This window comes from Hippichthys cyanospilos, chromosome 7 (genome assembly GCF_059441005.1).
Source record: "Hippichthys cyanospilos isolate Australia breed blue-spotted pipefish chromosome 7, RoL_Hcya_1.0, whole genome shotgun sequence".
NCBI lineage: Eukaryota > Metazoa > Chordata > Actinopteri > Syngnathiformes > Syngnathidae > Hippichthys > Hippichthys cyanospilos.
Window position 1 is genome coordinate 12176611 of NC_142375.1, and position 18233 is coordinate 12194843.

Consider the following 18233-nt stretch of genomic DNA (forward strand, 5'->3'; position numbering starts at 1 on the left):
AAATTCATACAGTATACCGCATATTCTTAAACGATATCATTTAATGGTGCATTGATCTGAAACTACATCAAAACACAACCTCATTTTTGTGGGTTAGTCTTTTGTCATATTTTTTCTTTGGTTTTGCTTTTCTTTTTTTGAATAGGTTACATTTGCTGAAAGTGAGGGTTTGTCAGCAGCAGAGGCGACTGCCGAGCTGCGTAAAGTCACTCTGGCAGAAAGAACCACTGTGGTAGAGGGTAAAAGAACAATGACACACAAAGGGGACTTGTCTTTGGCTTCTGACCTCCCATCGGCCCAAGAGGACTTCAAACAGGTTTGTCTACTCACTTCTTGTCTCGTTTGTTTTCAACGATTAGCATTTGAACAGATAGATCATCACTTGAATTTAGTTGTATTTCAGCCAGTGATTTGTCGTCTTCTTCAATGCCGTTAGGCACTGGGTTATATTGGTGGTTTTACAAGAGCAGAGCTCCCCCGTGTGGTTGAAAGTGAGACTGTCAAAGATGACGGAACTGTGGTTAGGAGGTGTGTGGGAGCCCGGGGTGCATGTGTTTGATTTTATTCACGTGTTCTCGCTTTAAGACTTGTTTGGCTTGTTTGCCGTGATTGCTGTGTTGTAGATTTAGAGCTAAAAATGTGTCCTGACCTGATGTTGGATGTAAAAAGCTGCTTTGTTCTCATGTAGCTAAAGAGTCACATCAGACAAAGAAAATCCAAGTAAGGTTTTTAAATGATGATTTTATTTATAAAAACAAAAATAATAATACTATTCAGCTGTCCATAATTTCTTTCATACTAGGAATTACGCTAACATGCCACATGTCATCTTTAAAATAAAAAGTACCCACTACTAGGCTTTCGTGGACGTGAACTTATCAGGTTAAAAATAATTACAGGTATGTATATTAAGTGTGCTTTCTGTAATAACGCAAGCCTGAGAAGCAAGACACGGCTGGAGGGTCAATGTTGCTAGCTGGAAAGCTACTGCTTAACTCCAACAGGAGCTACATTTTATTTTAATTTTTGCACTGCCTTTTTTTTTTGTCTAGATATGCCAAGCTTGATAACAATCGCACCTTAACGTGTTTATTCAAAAAGCATCGTAAGTAACAATGCAAAGAAAAATGACACAACCATTTTATATTTTTTCAATTCGAATGGAAATGTTCATCACACGTTAGAAGACATGCAAAGGTCTCTTACCAAATAAAAGTAAATTCAACTTTACTCCAAAATTAACTTTCAGACAGGTCACAACATACATGTGGGGGTACTAAAACTATATCTTAGCCGTTTTCTAGCTGTGACCCAAAGTTTCTTGTAGCGACAACAATGTCTTGGTTTCATCATTAGATCGTAGCATTTGGTGTCCAATCAGATTGCTTGTTGAATGTAATCCTGATGCTTCTCACATGGTATCCTTGCATAATATTCTCGGCTTGGTATGTGGTGTTGTGATGAAATAACCATACTTATGGGTCCCTACATTTGATGAGAGTAACTACACATAATTTCTTAGGTTTTTTTTTTTTTTTTTTTTTTTTGTGCTGGGAACTTATCTGTTCTTATTTCTGGTCTTTTTCCGTGCATAGGGCCCACATGCGTAAAGGTCAGACCCTAAGACAGACGGTGGTGCAGGGAGGCGGACAGCGCAAACAGGTCTTTCTCGAGCAAGTGGGCGGCCCCACACAAGGTTCCAAACCACACGACCTCCAACAGCATCTGCACCAGCTGTTTCACCACTACTATGAAGAACACCAGGAGGACCATGGCGAAGAAAAAGAACAAAAAGAAGAGAAAGAGTAGAAGAATGTGTTACACACACCCTTGCTACACAAATGATCCTATGCATTTGCCACATGCAATCCCAGCGTGCACCTCAAAGCTACCACAGTCTTCCCATTTAAGTCCTGAAAGATTTTTTTTATGTTCACTTTCCATCCCTTGACGGTGTTACGTATCCATGAATTTATTTGATCGAACGTAGTTGGGTTTGGTTGTTTGTTTTTATTTTGCCTATTTTGTGACCAAAGAATATCGTTCCTGATCATTTTAGGTTTTGTGTCGACGTAGTCTACATTTATTTTGTCTTTATGTGGTAGAGCAACCAAAACATCAGAAAATAAGATCAATGCTAATCAGATCCAGCCCACCCACACTTAACGCTTCACTTAAAAAAAAAAAATACTCTCTCGAATGGGTGCTTGAATCAGAAAAAAAATATTCACGTTACACTGCCTCTCACCACCAGACCTAGTGAGACCATCTTGGCTAAAGAAAAAAAAACTTTCACTGTACTAGAATCAGACTAAAAGTGTATTTATTTAACTACTACTACTGCTGCCGCTGCTGCTGTTGTGTTTTTGTGTAGGCTATGTGTAATGTGTCTTTCGGGCATTCTGATAGTATCTAACCTAATCTAGATAGTACTGACACCTGTAGCCTAGGAATGATTAATCAATCATGTGAAGTAGGACAGGCATGACTAATCAACATCTGCCATTTTGATTCTGGTTATGTAGTCTTGTCCATTTACCACGCGTCATTCTTTTCTAATCTTTTGTTCAGGTTTTCGTCAGACTTTTGTTGGCACTGCGTCCGAAACGATTGATCACGGCTCTTCTGGTATGAATGGCGAGCGTGTGAGGAAGATTCTCTGTACTGTTGATCCATGCATGACCCTTATGGCGTCTGATTTTATGATTTTAATTTTGGGTAGGGGTATTTCATGCACATTTTCATGTCTTATCCTGGAGGGTTTCTTTCATGTGTGCTAGATTTTTATTTTGAAAAAAATTACTCAAGTCGGTACAAAGCCTTTTGTCCCACCAGTGACACCATTGGATTCCCACGGTACCAATTTCTGACTTTGTAGTATCAACTTTCAAGTGTTTTTTTCTTCTCGTTTTGACAGGGACAAAAAGAATGGCACATGTTCCTGTTGTAAAGTGACCGTGATTCTGATTTATTTATTGATTATTAACATGCTGGTTTGTGTCGTGTGATTGTGAGTGAAAGAATTTTTTTGAGGGCCGGAAAGAGGTGGCGCAAAGTTAGAAAGAGATTTATTTTACAGAGCCTGTATTTGCACTCCTGAATGTCAGGATTGAACGTCTCCAAGCTTTCCGTGCACCTACTGTTACAATCAACTATACGTTTTTGTCCAATTCATTAGCAGGACAAATAGAACTTGATTGTGACACAAGCATCATTCATAAGAATGAGAGCTTCAATAAAGCATTATTCCCGCTCAGAGTATCACTACTGTATGGAACTCGAACATTTATTTTCACAATCGCTTCATCATTTACTTTTGAAACTGGAAGGGGAAAAACTTATGGAAGATCACTGTGACAGGTATACCTTATCTTTATTTTATTTTGAAAAATGAGCACCCCCTTTTTTCTGTGATGCAGTTATATACTCATATGATGCATATGTATAAACATCTATAAGGGCATGTATTGCTGTTCAAAACTAAAAAAAGATACAAACAAAATGGCTGCAGTGTGTTTATGGCTGATAGAGAATAAAAGTCTACAAAATATGTATCTTCTTTTTTGCTCGTCCTTTTTTTCCTTGGATTGATGGTCCATTACAACAAACGCAATTACGTTCCAAGTTACTTCAATTACCGACTCCGTGTCATACAAACAAAAAATTCTATCATGTAAATCATTCTTATCTGCCGAAATTCAGTTTTGTATTTCCTTGACTTAGTATTGAATTAACAGTTTAATCGTGCTCGCAATGTAATTTTAATTTAAATTAAAAAGAAATGAAGATCACAGACTGTTTAGTAGTCATCTGAAACAGTGCAAACAGTATGCTAAACAGGAAGTGTAGTAAAGAGATTGCAAAATGTGTGCTAATGAACATTAGCACAATATTATAGTAACAATATTTCTGGATAACATTGAAAATTATCCACCTAATGAAGTGAAAAGTGAGGCCCTATCTCTTCTAAATGATAAGAAGTGCTACCATTCATTTGTGCTGGGGTAGAAAAGTTTTTGTTTTGTTTTGTTTTGTTTTGTTTTGTTTTGTTTTGTTTTTTACTGCTATGGTTTCACAGATATTAAACTTTTCATTCCTAGTGGTACCAGACCCACATTTTCTTCAGGATTCATTTGTATACGTCTATTTTGCAAAAACCTGTATTTGAAATACAGTTTCATAGATATTATACATTTTAAAGTGATCATGTGATGTCACCACCACAAATGTTTCTCTATAGATCAAGAAACGGCCTGTTTCAAGATGACTTATTTGTTTTTATTGATCATAGGAAGGGACTTTGACTAGATTTTAAATTTTTGTTAGAAACAAAACAACAACAAAATAACAGAATTTTGATAGTTATGGAAGAAACATTTTTTTAAATGGCTTATTGAACATGGTCAATAGTTTAAAAACACTACTATATGTGGGGTTTTTTAAACACTCAACCGTAGTTAATAAAAAAAAAGCAATATTTGCTAAGGCCTTTTATTTCAAATTATTATAATAATTTCACAAAACTGAAAAAAACACTGTCTCGTTAGGCTTCAAAAATGTATTGTAAGGCTTGTTTTCTTTTGTAAAGGTCAGACCATTTATTTGATTAGGTTTTATTTTTAGATACGTGTCCTTTTTCCCCAGAAAAAAAAAAGCCTTACAAGACGTAGTTGTTTTTTCTCCTGAAAAAAAAAGAAAGCTTGAGAGGAGACATGACATATTTAAAGGTTTAAAAAGGTGTACTAGCTGTGTGCTAGGTGTACAAGCTCCACGGTACTTTCTTTTTGTTGTTTTTAAATACTGTACATGATCATTTTATTTGGGGGTAATATATATATATATATATATATATATATATATATATATATATATATATATATATATATATATATATATATATATATATATATATATATATATATATATATATATATATATTATTCTATTAATTTCTTGTTTGTTTGTTTTAGCTAATGATATTGTCCAGAACGCATTCAAGATCATACTGTTTAGCTCATTTATTTACTTCTTAAACATACGCCATCCATTGCCGTGCCGGCAACAGTTACACATCAGTTAAGGAGCTGTGCATTGAATTGACATCGTAGGCTTCATCAAAAGGAGGTTTTCTGTATTTTGCCATTTAAAAAAAAAAGAGAGAGCACGACAAATCAATAGAGAAGATAAGGACACAGGTGTTGTTGTCCTGCTAGAAATGCTCAAGGAAAACATCCCTCAGATGTCTTGCCCGGCTACACCTTCAAATCTCTGATGCAGCTTTAGCAAAGTTGACAATTCTTCCGAAGATGCCAGCGCTGTCCCGTTCGCCATCACGCCTGTGCAATTGGCAATGTAATACATTGGAAAAATGACAACAGAAAACCCGATACATACAGTCATACAATACACAAGTACAAACATTATGAAAAAAATGAGCTTACTTCCTAAACATGTTTATACAAAATGTAAGCGGTGCTTTTTCTTATTTCTCCACCCTTTCTCCTCAATACGCAGCTTTGAACTTTATTGTGTTCTTGTTTTTACAACAGTTCCATGATACTGGAGGACAGTAGAAACATTTGGGACAGGACTGGTGCACAACATTAACAAACAAGTCAGTGAGTCACAACTCAAACAGAAGATATTATAGTTTCATATGATCTTACTCAATATGTCCCCCCATGCACTACACAATAGTCTTGGATGTTCATATATTACATATATGCTACATTCTCGTATTTCTTATATCACTGATATAAAGGCAAACATATTCCAATGCAAAGTGTAAGCTCTGCTTTCTTTACATTTAAATTAGTATTACTGTATATGTTGAAGTCAGACGATTCGAACGGTATGACTTATAGCTCATAGCAAACATAAATATAGTTTGTAAATTGGATTCGACATAAACTCTTAGTTCGTCCGATAGCAAGAATAGCAATTTCAACGTTTCTTTTTCTCTTCTTCAACGATCACAATGTATATATACATCACCAGAACTAAAAGCAAGCTCAATTTGAACATTCGGATCTCCCAATTGTTTTGTCTTGTGTTACACGCACAGAAATACACATAAAAATACACAATTAGTCTCCAGGAGAGGTTACAGCAGTTGATTTCTAATTGATATAGTTCAAATGCATACCAAAACATCTTAAAAAAACAAAAACAAAAAAAGTTGCTCATATGCTCATCTCATAGTGTCCTAATACTGTGTGCAGCCACCCGCAAGTGGTCTCATAAGAATGAAGTCCGATGATTAAATGCCATAACTGTCAAATGTATTAATACTTGTGTCCTGTGCCATGTTTTCAGAGGGTCAAAGTTTGCCGAGCAGTCGCCGCTTGTTGCTTAACTGCCCCGCTCACACATTTGCTGATGGGATGGGATGTTCTTCTCTCTTCTTTAACCGCGTGATATTCCATTAACTGCCGATCACAAAGAGCGAGAGCATCAGGTCGTGCGACTACAAATATGCTCGCAGAGGAAATGCTACTTCTGTTTACGAGAATGTACAATTTGAAGTACCCTGGAAATCTGGGCCATGCAGCCTTGCAAAACTTCACTGAATGGACCTCTTAAAGGGACGTTATGTAAGATTTGACAGTTTTTCACTACGGAAAGCAGGAGGTGCTGCATTTACCATTGTTCGTAGCTATAACAAACATGGCAGCCTCCGAAAAATGCCCCCCCCCCCCCCCCCCCCCATGTAAAATCATTTAATGATAACTAGACCTGTGATTATTTTTAAAACATACAGTTGGTTGTTAAGAACATGTTTGTTTGCTATTTTTTTGGTTAATTTATACTCATTTCATGTATTTATTTTCAATGAAAAACTGTCTATATCTTACACATTGTACCTTTAAGTAGTCCCTGTCCCTAAGGCGGGATACATTACAAAACCAATTGATGAGATTGATGAGATTTTTTTTTTTTTTTTTTTGCTTTTATTTAGAAATTTCAGGAAAACAATTGAAGTGGGAATGAACTGATCAATTTAAAATAGTTTTAACTGGTCAAAAATGTGGAAATTAGAAAAAAAAAAACAAGGATTACAATTTTGACTTGAAATTTTGAAAAACCTGATAGGGATGAGCAGGAAAAACTGTTGCAATGGTTTGAATCAATCAAAGGGAATTTTTGGAATTAGAATAAGACCTGGAAGGTGTGAATGGTTGGAATGTGTTGAAGTTGAATAAGTGAGACTGTTGAAAGATGTAGTTATTAGTTGGACAAAAACACGTTGAAATACAAAAAAAGATAATGATGGAAGATGCACAAGCCTTTGGTGGAAATTATGGAAATGTTGCTTTGTGGGATAAGCAGGAATGTTGAAAAGGTGAACGGACAACATTTTGAATTTTGAAGGGGAACAAATGTTTTAATCCCCATTGGGAATGAATGGGAGTTTTGGGGGTGAAACATTGAGTTGTGGGAAACCTGTGAGAGCCACAAACAACAAAAAGGAAACACATGAAGCGTGAAATTTTGGAACATGTTGGTATGGTTTGAATAGGTCGAGAAATGTCAAAGAAATGAAATTGATAAATATGGCAAATTAAAAAGATATTACAATAGCAACCCATCTATTTTCTTGGCTGCTTATCCTCACTAGTCGCAGGCATGCAGGAGCCTATCACAGCTGTTATTGCACAGTAGGCAGGATACACTCTGAACTGGTTGCCAGCCAATCACAAGGTACACATAAGACAACCATTCACACCCATAAATACACCTAATGGCAATGAATGCATGTACAGTATTTGGGAATGTGGGAGGAAACCAGAGCACCCAGAGAAAACCCAAGCAGGCACAGTAAGAACATGAAAAGTCCACATAGAGAGGCAGGAGCCGAATCAAACCCACGACTGCCGCAAACGTGCCAACCAGTATTATAATAATAATAATAATAATGATAATAATAATAATAATAATAATAATAATAATAATAATAATAATAATAATAAGAAGAAGAAGAAGAAGAAGAAGAAGAAGAAGAAGAAAAAAGGTGGAATGACCTAACTGTGAATGCTTTCACTTCCATAGAGCATGATGACAAGCACACCTTGAAACTTTATGTGACTCTAAAGTGCCACTGGGGAGCAGCAAAAACAACGTTTTCAACTGTTGTTCGAGGCGCTGAGTAGTAGTTAGAGTTTCTTACTGGGAGGGGATGCTAGGTGAGCCGGAGCGGTGGAAGTGGATGTTCTGCCACTTGCCATCACGGCGGTGCCACACGCGGGTCTCCTCCGACTGCATGGTGCGCGGCATGCCGCTGCCGTCCATGTACTGGGTCAGGCGGATGTAGGCGATGCACGCCGCGTTCTCCCCGATCAGGTGGACGTGGGGGTTCAAGAGAATGGTGTGCACTGGTTTGTTCCCTTTAGAGAGGGCTGCAAATTGAAGTCAGAGCAAATTTATTAATACGTGAATCTCGGATGATCACTTTCACATAAGCGCACTGTATACATACGCTAAAGCGGCATTACCATCAATTTCCCCTCACTTATTGAAAAAGCAAGTGATGATGACATTGTAAATCTTTTTACAGCCTGTATGTAAAAAATGTTAATTAATTCATCCTTTTTGTTACATGTGATGAAGTCATTTTCAGTGATTAGATTATCTCATCTCAGTGACCCCAAAGATTTTTTTTACAGTAATGTATGTAAACATGATCTGTAATAAGATCTACCATCAAAGATTAACACCTTATTTACAGATGAGGCAAGGAGACCTAACTTGACTGCAACACATATCACCGTTCTGACTTTAATGGGTTGCTTAGTTTATATGCCGTGCAAAATGACCTTGGTTTGCTTGAGGCAGCAGCTTGCACCGCTAAAAGGTCGCGGTCGTTTATATTTGTGAACTCACCATTCTCAAAGTAAAAGCGGTGGAAGTCATGTCCTTCAACCAGATTTCCCAGTGCCTCGGGCTCAAATGAAGTCAGACCAGGGTCACAAATCTTCCTGTTACACAAACGAAGGAACAATGAAAAAGGAATCTGCACACTCAACAAATCAGGATGAAAAAAAGACTTACGCATAGGCCTCAAAGTCTCCATTGTTGATAGACTCGATCAACTGCTCGGTGACCTTGATAATTTCCTGTTTGCGAGCTGAAACAGAAGATCACAAGACAGGCCAGGCTGCAATAAACTGACTTGAGAGCAGGCAAATGTACAGTATCTGATATTAAATCTGCTTCTGATGATGATCTACTCTAAAAGTTGCTAGAAATGGTAGGCAATTTCAAAAGTAACTTTAAAATGAAAAATGTGTTGTTCCGTATACGTAAACGCATCAAAGAAGAACGCCTCCCTTGACTAATGAGTGGCAGAGGAGTCCAGCATGAATGATGGCACAATTCCTTCCACCCACCAAAATGAACAAAAACAAAAGCATTAATTATTGACTCAGCAATGTGTTAAATTACCTTTAGTGTTATTGGTGCAGGCTGGGGGATATTAAAAACATGACTTAATTCATGCAACAAAAAGCATTTGTTATAAGAATATACTGTATATATACTGTACTTTGTTGAGCACATTATATATAACAGTGAAGGTGAGGGTAAGAGGGGAAGGGAGTTTGCCAGAAAGCAAATGCAAATTGTCTTCAATTACAATACCAAAAAATGAAGCTGGGAAGCAATGCAACTCATCAAAAACAATTTGCCAAAACAAAACATTGTGGAAGATGGAGAAGTCACATGATGCGATTTTGAGGCACTTTACATTGCGTGAGCTTTTTCCTTCCAGTAGAAGGCTGGGTGACACAAGAGGAACCAGGTGGCGCATCTTCCCTCCCCGCCACATGACAACAGAGGGACTTACTTTGAAATGAGGAGGTGGGAGTCTGCCTTGACTCAGACATCTGTGAGGAACGGCTCTTAGAGCTCAAGATACCGCTCACTAAGCTGCCCAGACGAAGGGCTGAAAGAGGTTGCAGGAAGGTGGGGGGTGTGGAGAATGCGTGTGTGTGTTTGTGTGAAAAAAAAAACAAAAAACAAAAAAAACGTAGATAAGGATTATGTGGGAAGAAAAATTATATTCTTGGCAGAACATAGGAGAAGGGACAGTCAAAAAGTTGCACAGAAGGAAGACATGCAAAAACCAAACAGAAACCAGCAAAGAGAAGAATGGAAGGAGTGCTGTGACACTTGGAGGAAGGGAAATTCTGCACTTTGCTGCCAAGTGGAAACAAGGTGCAGTGTGCGGTCATTATGTTGCTTGGAATAATAGAAAGGAAGGAATGCACGCAGTGGAAGGATCCATAAACCACACAAAGTAGGTGTGAAACGCTGAATATTTGTCCTACCTTTAACATCCTCATCTTCTATGGTGGTGTTGGCACTCTCAATGGACTCCTTGAGAATAAAAATAGCACTCATTAAGAATAACAGCTGGCTTGTGGCTCTTCAAAACCAAGTGTGATAACAAAAAAATTGAAGGAAAATCATTTTGTGAGAAAAAAAACTAATACAGTATTATTATTCCCCCTCCAGATTTCTTTAACAATAGTATATCTTATGTGCTAGCCGGTCGAAACACGTCATTCTGATTAATGTTGAGTAATTGGAAAAGGAATTGGTTGGAAAAATTGACTCATTTTTATTCAACCAAAAAGGCTGGCCATTTTGACACATTTTGTCAACTGAAATTGCCATCCATAACCCAATTTCCACCGCAAGATCGTTTGAGGACCTTATCAAATAACTCTGGTAAATGAAGTTGGTGCAGATTCTCCCCAAAAAGCTTTGCCTAGTTTGAGTGACATCCAGTGGACTGTAGTTGTCCTCGCTAATCGCAATAGAATAGAACATGTAAAACAAAGTTGGGAGTGCTGCTCCGATGGGTGCACATAAAATTAAAAATGAGCAATAAATAGGATATTAAAGAACAAAAATCACAATTCCACAGAGTGCAATTCTTATTTTCAGAGTGTGATTGTTTTGTTTTGTTCTTATTCAGAGCGTTAATAGCACAGGCATACTTTTGGATAGATAAATGGATGAAGTGGTGCAGTCTCGCTGTTTTGATGCACACACAGTGGCAATGTATAGTTTTCTTTTTTCTTTTTTTCTTTCCATGCAAATACCAAATTTACATATTCTTCATAAATCCCACTCCTGTGATTAAAAAAACAGTCTTAATCAAATATTAATTGTATATTTTAATGTCATCCAATATGTTTTGTACTTCGATGCAAATAAAAAAAAAATCACTATCTTTAAAGGTCGCTGAATTATTTTGTTAACTGCAATGATCTTTACGTGCCCTTGGGAGTCTATAATATGTAACAACATTTTCCCAAAATACATAGTCAGTCAAATTTGCGTGATCTGCCCAGAACAATGTGTAACAGAGATTCAAACTACCTGGGCCGCAGAATTTTTGTATTATCAGGAATTGATACTACCATAATCTAAAGATTCTTGGGCTTATTGGTGTTATTAGTAACATTCGGGTTAACGTAAAAATGTGAACTTCTGGCACAATCGTTATACTGTGTCTCCATTTACATGCTTTAGCCAAGTTCATTTTGTTGCCCCAATCGAGACCACAACATCAATAAAATACTATAAATAAAACACATCAGATTCATGTCACCATAGAAATAATCAGTTTTCTCCTCCCTACAAAACTAAAGCTTATAGATTTTATAGATTTTGAGTTTTGCCCTGTTTGTTTACTCCATGGGGAAAAAAAAATCAATGCTTAGCACATGTTTAACTGACATTGTGGTGCATTTTTTAAGTATGTTTGTATCAAAAAGATTTCTTGTGCTCAGAGCATGCACAGGACAAAACACTCATTTAAAAGAGGTAAGTCAAATCCATTTACATGAGCTTTTTCACTTCATGTAAACAGTCACAGTTTCATAGGTGCTCAGGGCTCACATTACAACCAATTAGGGCTCAACTGTTTTCTGAATTTGACTGACATTTGCAAGTTGAATGGTCGTTACCTAAACCCTGAGCTAATGTGAGGTCATTTTCTGTTGACCCCGAGTGGCAAAATGGCCGTCTCCTGAGATGGATAAAAATGAGTTGATTTTGCTGCTTCACAGGTACTCCACAAATGCAATATCTGAATACCATGTTTAGACTACTTGAGGTATTTAGAACATATTAGTAGAAAGTCTTGACAACCCCTTGAAAAATGTAGTTTTTTTGTGTCTGTGTAGATAGAATAGAACAGTTAATTTATTTTATAACTGAATTTTTTGTACTTTCAGTGAGTATACAACAAAATTCCTGCAAAACAAATAAATATAAACAATAGATAGCATAAATAGTGTAGAATACAAATCATAGTTACACAGTAGTGCAATCATTATTGTTATTTTCTGTGTGTTCTTGGTTGTGGTATTTAGTTACCCAGATCATGGCAATCTGTATTTCTTAAATTGTGTTATGAGCTCAATGTCTGAAATCCGATAAAAATACCCTGAACAATTATTCTATTAAATGCATTTTATTATGAAAAAAAAGGTTTCTCTAACATTACCTTGTTTCCATCCACAGGATTGTGGATCACTGTCGTCTGTGGTTCCTTGAAAAGAGCATGCGAGACTACGTGTGACTTCATTACCATCATCATCATCATCACCGCACTATGGAATGTTTTTGGTTTCTATCAAAACAAGTTAACTACATAGCGTGACAAAGGATAAATTTGGCTTTGCTTTTGTGCATTGTACATTTAATGTGGTATTTTTTTCTACAATTAATGCATTATTATAGCAGTAGTAGAAGATGTAGCAGTAGCAGTAATAGTAAGGCTGAATTCAGTCTTCTATCTATTCTATCCATCTATCTAATCAAATGTCTTGGCTTTTGTAGAACCCCTCCCACTGACCAACTCTGACCTTCTAATCACTGATCCAGATTACACTAGATTATAACATCATTGTTTGTGTGCATGCGTGTGTGCGGGCACGTACGCATGTGTATTTGAACACAGAACAGGGAGCAAGATAATGATGTCCCCATGTTCATGCGTCATCAGCTGGATAGGAAATAGGACCACACGAGTATTTTGGCCTCATGCAGAGCGGCGGTCATGTGACCCAATGTGCTCGACCAATCACAGCAGATACAGAACCAAACCATTAGGGAATGCACAGAGCCAAGTAGGCAACATTTTCACACATCAACCGCACGCGGGCATGCATACACAGCAGCAGGCACAGAGCATACCTTCCTATCATGAATTACATGCAGAGGCTGAAGCTAGTACTGCCATGCATACTTTACGTACATGCTTGTGTGGGTGCATGAGAATGGGGGGGACAACAGCAGAAGGCATTCTCTCAGAGAAAAGTGCTTTAGAGGTAGAGGCCGCCCCATACTACAGATTTTAAAAGCACCTATTTAAAGGAGGATAATCAATGTCTTAATGTCTAACATGCACGCCTTGCTCATTCCAAATGTTGCATAGCTATAAAAGCTAGTTCATTCAGGGATAGCCCAAAGCTGACCTAAATATTTTCACCCCATTTATAGATGGCTAAATGGCTGCAACATTAGGTACAATTGGAAATTCAAATGAGGTCCATACACAAGAACTGTATCAATAGTCTTTTGTAGAGATGTTAATCTTCACTGTGATTTGTTCAACAGCATTTTATGCTTGACTGTGTCGCACCACAATGAAAAGACTATAAGATGGAAAGAAATGATATTATGTAACATAGAATAAAGTTGTAAAAATAGAATGACCTATTTTTTGCAAAAATGTGTATTTTTGAAAGAAGTCTTTGTTGTCATGAATTTGACACAATATATATACAGTATATATATATATTCTATGTAAACTATCGTTTGCATTTGACATATGTAAACTAAACCCCCTAGATTGTGGACGTCTTGGGCTTCGTTCAGACCGCAAATGTATCTGATTCCAATCAGATATTCCCTCATATCCGATTGGTGGGGCTAACTGTCCACATTGTTTTTACCTAGTGTCCGAGTCCAGCCTGGCCCTGTTTAGACTGTGGCCACACATTCTTGATTAGTTAGTGTAGCAGCAAACATCAATAAAGGGGCGCGGTCCAGCATGTGTATTGATGTACGTCATATAATTGCGACAGCGGCGAGAACAAGGGGCGCGCTTGAAAATTTCACTCAGACGCCCGAGGCGAGCACTACTCCGAGAGTGGGTGAGTTTGAAGAGGAAGCGCGTGCTCCACTTCCATTAATTTCATTAGTTTTCAATCAGCAGCTTGTGCATGGACTGCTCCCATTTGTACTACTTGACGCACTGGCGCACCATGTCCCCACTTGGAGCAGCTAGGGCGGCACAATGTTGTACTAATGCAGTTACCCTTGTGAAAATTAAAAAAAAAAAAATTGTATTCCCTGCCCCTCAACCTGAGCCTACATGAGGCTGTTCTGACTTTAGTTCATTAAATAAATGCTGAAGTGTTTTCACGTCAGCCCTACCATGTTCTCACATAACTAATCGTTAATTGTTGGTGCTTTGAAGGAGATTAATAATGTATGTATTACATTTTGTACTGCGTGAGTAGTCATTGAACGCACCTCTACTGCATTGCCACTAGTCATTGCTTTTCTTTTGCTTTTTCACAACAATATTATAATTTCATGACTTTTTCATTTTATTTTCTTCCTTTTGTAAATCTGTCTTGTATATTTATTACGTAATTACCTCAGTTTCAAGCGTCACAGTTCGAAATTACAGCACACCTAATGTTCAATTAATACTTCAATCAATTTGGTATCTATTTTTGATACAGTTTATTCATTAGCCCTCACTCCAAAGGACCTAATGAAGGGGCATAGACATGTGTTTTCAAGTGAAATGGTCACAAGAAAGCCTGGGATCCAACACAAACAAATGTTGTGAGACAAAGGTGAACCTGTACCTCATCCACACTTGGGAATGAAACGGTGACGGAAGAGTGAGAGTGATGCTTGGTTGGTTATGGGTTGCACACAATAGTGGATGAAGATGTGGGTGTGGGTGAGCGTGTATACCAGTGCAGGGGCAGGGCCAGTGTCTTTAGGACTGGTCGCTGTATTTGCTTTGTTGTTAACCTGCAAAGGGGCAGTGTAGAGGGAATATGACACTCATACACACACACAAACGCACAAGTGTACATTCACACTTTTGTATACGCTCGATCACAGACCACAGCAAATGGCCTGACTTATACCACCCAAATTGATCACCTTCCGTGTGCTTCATCAAGTCTATATGGATTTAACATGGAAAGGTCCACCATTGTCACTGTGGTCAGAAATCTGCATCTTCTTTGCATCCCCCCCATAAAAATCAAGAAATCATCATAGGGCATTTTTATGGTGGAGCATGTAAACTGGAACAAATTCTAGAATTTGAACTGACCACATCACTTCATGTGGGACCACCCAAAACTCATTAGATCCCAGCAATCTCCTGAGGGGTACTTGGCAGAAAAAATATTTAACATTTTGTACATTGTTGAAAAATGGTTGCAAACCACTGCTTTTAACTTGATATGTGAGCGAGTACACGATAAGATAAATGAGCATTAAAGAATGTTACTTACTGACTAATGTCTAATCTCCAGTCAGTTGGATCAGAAGAGTGAGATGGAAAAAAATCATTTATATGTATTGATTATTAGGTAAAAATACTTTCAATTAATCCTTTTTTGGAGTCATTCTTATTCCCTGCTTCTTTTACTACTGTGCGAGGATTAGTTTGAGTTTGCTGTAATGGGATGAGGTCACATGGATGATGGATTAACTCCCATCATAATGGACATTGCAATGTGATAATATTGTCAACCAGGGGCCGACCAGGAGGAGAGAAGAAAAGTATGATCCTACGAGAAATGTACCTCAGCCAATGTTGTCTGCGTCACCACTGTGAGATCAAGCAAATAAATAACGGTCGCCTGCCACCTGGCGTGACTTTCCCTGAATGATGATGTCGCTAAGTGCACAATGCATACTAATTATCTTTTATGCTCCTCAGACACCAAACGGTCCATCAGAATTATGCATGAAACAAAGCTTTCACTTCACTTGCACATATTAGCCACTTACCTTAACGCCGTCTGACTTTTTGTTCAGCAAACTCTTGGCTGCTGTGGACCAAAAGAAGAAAATAAACTTCAGCACAAAATGTGATAGTACAACAATCTGGAGCGTCAGGATTCACTGACATGCAGCAAGCGTATCAGTACATTGTGCTTACAAACAAAATCAACTGTAAAATTTCAAGTCCACGTCAACATTTGCTTCTGATGCATTTTGACAAGGGAATTTTTTTCTCTGGTATTAACTCACACGGGTACATAGTGAATTGAGTGTATTTAGCAAGTGACGATTTCCAAGACTCCCGCAGGAGTGATAAGTTGGTGGTTTGCACTCACATTAGCATGCGCTTAGCCTCTACAGTGACATTTGTCAGAGCTGAAAGCGCGTCTTAAAATTGCATGCTATATATGGCTAAAGACTTCCCTTTAATCATTTTTGAAAGCGTGCAGTGCCTTAACCAATCATTCATTTTGTCTCCATGCATACTGTAAGGTATTGTCTATTAGAACTAAGGGAAGAAATAAAATAATAAAGTCATAATTAGGCCCATTCCTGCGTCCCAAAAATTCTTACCTCAAATTGAAACCACAATCCAAATAAAAGGAAAGAAATTTAAAAGAAAAAACAAAACAAAAGGAAGAAAAATATGAATAAAAAATGACACAAATGCTCTGACACTTTACGGTAGAATAAAGAGAGAAATCATGCAAGCAAAAGACTGAGGAAAAACTGGAATGTCATAAAAAACAGTAACACATTACAGCACAGATGGGAGTAGAGCTCAAGGAGAGATGGTGAAGCATAACTGTTTATGGATGGCATCTCACAGTCAAGATCATCTTTGTACCGTGATTAAACAGATCAAAGGCATTCCAGGCTAGGTTCTGTACTTATTGATTCGAAGGCTTTGATTAGCTTTTCACAACATAATAATACAAAAATGAAAGACCAAAATGAGGAATGTTTTTGTCTTTTTTGTTTCACTATTTTTTTTTTTACAAAAAAATATGCTTTTCCTGACACTTGGTGAAATTAGTTTGAGGTAGAGAACCGGAAATACTACAAAACTACTAAAGAAAAAAAATGCAAATTGTAATTTGTACAGACACTTGAAACAAAGGAAAACCTTTTCTTAAATGTTTATTACGCTTGTCAATTTGCTCTGTTTGCTCAAAGAGTAGTTCAACTTAACAGTATGACCATTTTCGTGTTTTCCCAAAACACCAGCGCTAATATTGGACACATAGAAAGTGCCAGGCTCCTCCACTAGCATTATAGGTGTTTTCTAACCTTCACTGAGGTAGATCACATAATATTCTACATTTGATGAAAAAAATGCCTTGTTTGTAGGTAGTGGAAATTAATTTTTGGACTAATTGAGTGAAACTGGACCATTTCACGTGGCACATCCGATGATCTCAGTGGTTGGAAATTACTGACATAATTACAGACCATGAAAGTTGTGAAAATGACCAAAATTCTTAGCTACAGGTTAGTCCACTATCTAGGCCTTCAACAGCACACCAAAAGAGACATACCTGAGAAGTTTCTTGTGACCAGCAAAGTGGTCAGTATGGCCCCCTGCGGTGACAGGAAGGGGACAAAAAGGTCGGGCAATGATAACGGTTAGGAAGGGAGAAGACAGGGTGACTGATTAGAAGGTTACAGCAAGAAAATAGGAGTTTGGCACTGAGCGATTCAGAAAATGAGTCATTGCTTTCATGTTATATTCGAGGCGTTTTGAGCGTCAAAGACATAGAGACAGAAGTCACAGATGGCTACAGGAGTTGCAGAAATAGAAAGATCCCGTCTCGCCAGACGTCTCACCTTGAGTTTCCTCCTGGCGTTGAACTTTTTCAGGCACTCCACTGTCTCCTGCCTGTGCATCATGGAAGCTACAGTGGACCGTTGCTACAGGAGGAAAACAATTTGAGAATTGTGAGGCAAAAGCAAACAGTTGCGGCTCTGGCTGTGTTATTGTGACACATACGCAGATCCAGGGATGTTTAAGGGCCTCTGAGGCAGTGATGCGTTTACTGGGATTGATGGTTAGCATCTTGTTGATCAGATCTTTGGCCTCGGGAGTTACTGTGTCCCACTCGGGGGATGGGAACTGTCAAACAACATCAAAGAAACAAAGATGGACTACCGTGGTCAAGATACACAGACATGTT

The 18233-nt window shown here is 37.9% G+C and overlaps 2 protein-coding genes across 13 annotated transcripts in view; one reads left to right on the top strand and one right to left on the bottom strand.

Moving 5' to 3' along the window:
* ank2a (ankyrin 2a, neuronal) overlaps nucleotides 1-3554 on the top strand; it is a 73764-nt gene extending 70210 nt beyond the window's left edge. Inside the window, exons 48-50 of the mRNA XM_088418864.1 lie at nucleotides 146-316; nucleotides 437-528; nucleotides 1596-3554. Of these exons, the coding sequence (XP_088274990.1) occupies nucleotides 146-316; nucleotides 437-528; nucleotides 1596-1809 (477 nt within the window). The 3' untranslated portion in view covers nucleotides 1810-3554. The remainder of the gene's footprint in view (nucleotides 1-145; nucleotides 317-436; nucleotides 529-1595) is intronic.
* Nucleotides 3555-5003: 1449 nt separating this feature from the next.
* The window catches only part of camk2d2 (calcium/calmodulin-dependent protein kinase (CaM kinase) II delta 2), a 39985-nt gene continuing 26755 nt past the window's right edge, over nucleotides 5004-18233 (bottom strand). The window contains exons 10-22 of one of the 12 annotated variants that reach the window (XM_088420459.1): nucleotides 18050-18172; nucleotides 17887-17970; nucleotides 17598-17640; nucleotides 16066-16103; nucleotides 15010-15069; nucleotides 12518-12562; nucleotides 10326-10374; nucleotides 9842-9940; nucleotides 9442-9462; nucleotides 9049-9124; nucleotides 8881-8975; nucleotides 8168-8396; nucleotides 5004-6428 (exon numbers count right to left, since the gene is read on the bottom strand). In XM_088420459.1, coding sequence (XP_088276585.1) covers nucleotides 6425-6428; nucleotides 8168-8396; nucleotides 8881-8975; nucleotides 9049-9124; nucleotides 9442-9462; nucleotides 9842-9940; nucleotides 10326-10374; nucleotides 12518-12562; nucleotides 15010-15069; nucleotides 16066-16103; nucleotides 17598-17640; nucleotides 17887-17970; nucleotides 18050-18172 — 966 coding nt within the window. In that variant the 3' untranslated portion in view covers nucleotides 5004-6424. Of the gene's footprint in view, nucleotides 6429-8163; nucleotides 8397-8880; nucleotides 8976-9048; nucleotides 9125-9441; nucleotides 9463-9841; nucleotides 9941-10325; nucleotides 10375-12517; nucleotides 12563-15009; nucleotides 15070-16065; nucleotides 16107-17597; nucleotides 17641-17886; nucleotides 17971-18049; nucleotides 18173-18233 lie in introns of those variants that run through there. The other 11 variants (XM_088420458.1, XM_088420461.1, XM_088420460.1 and 8 more) reach the window with 11 other exon arrangements.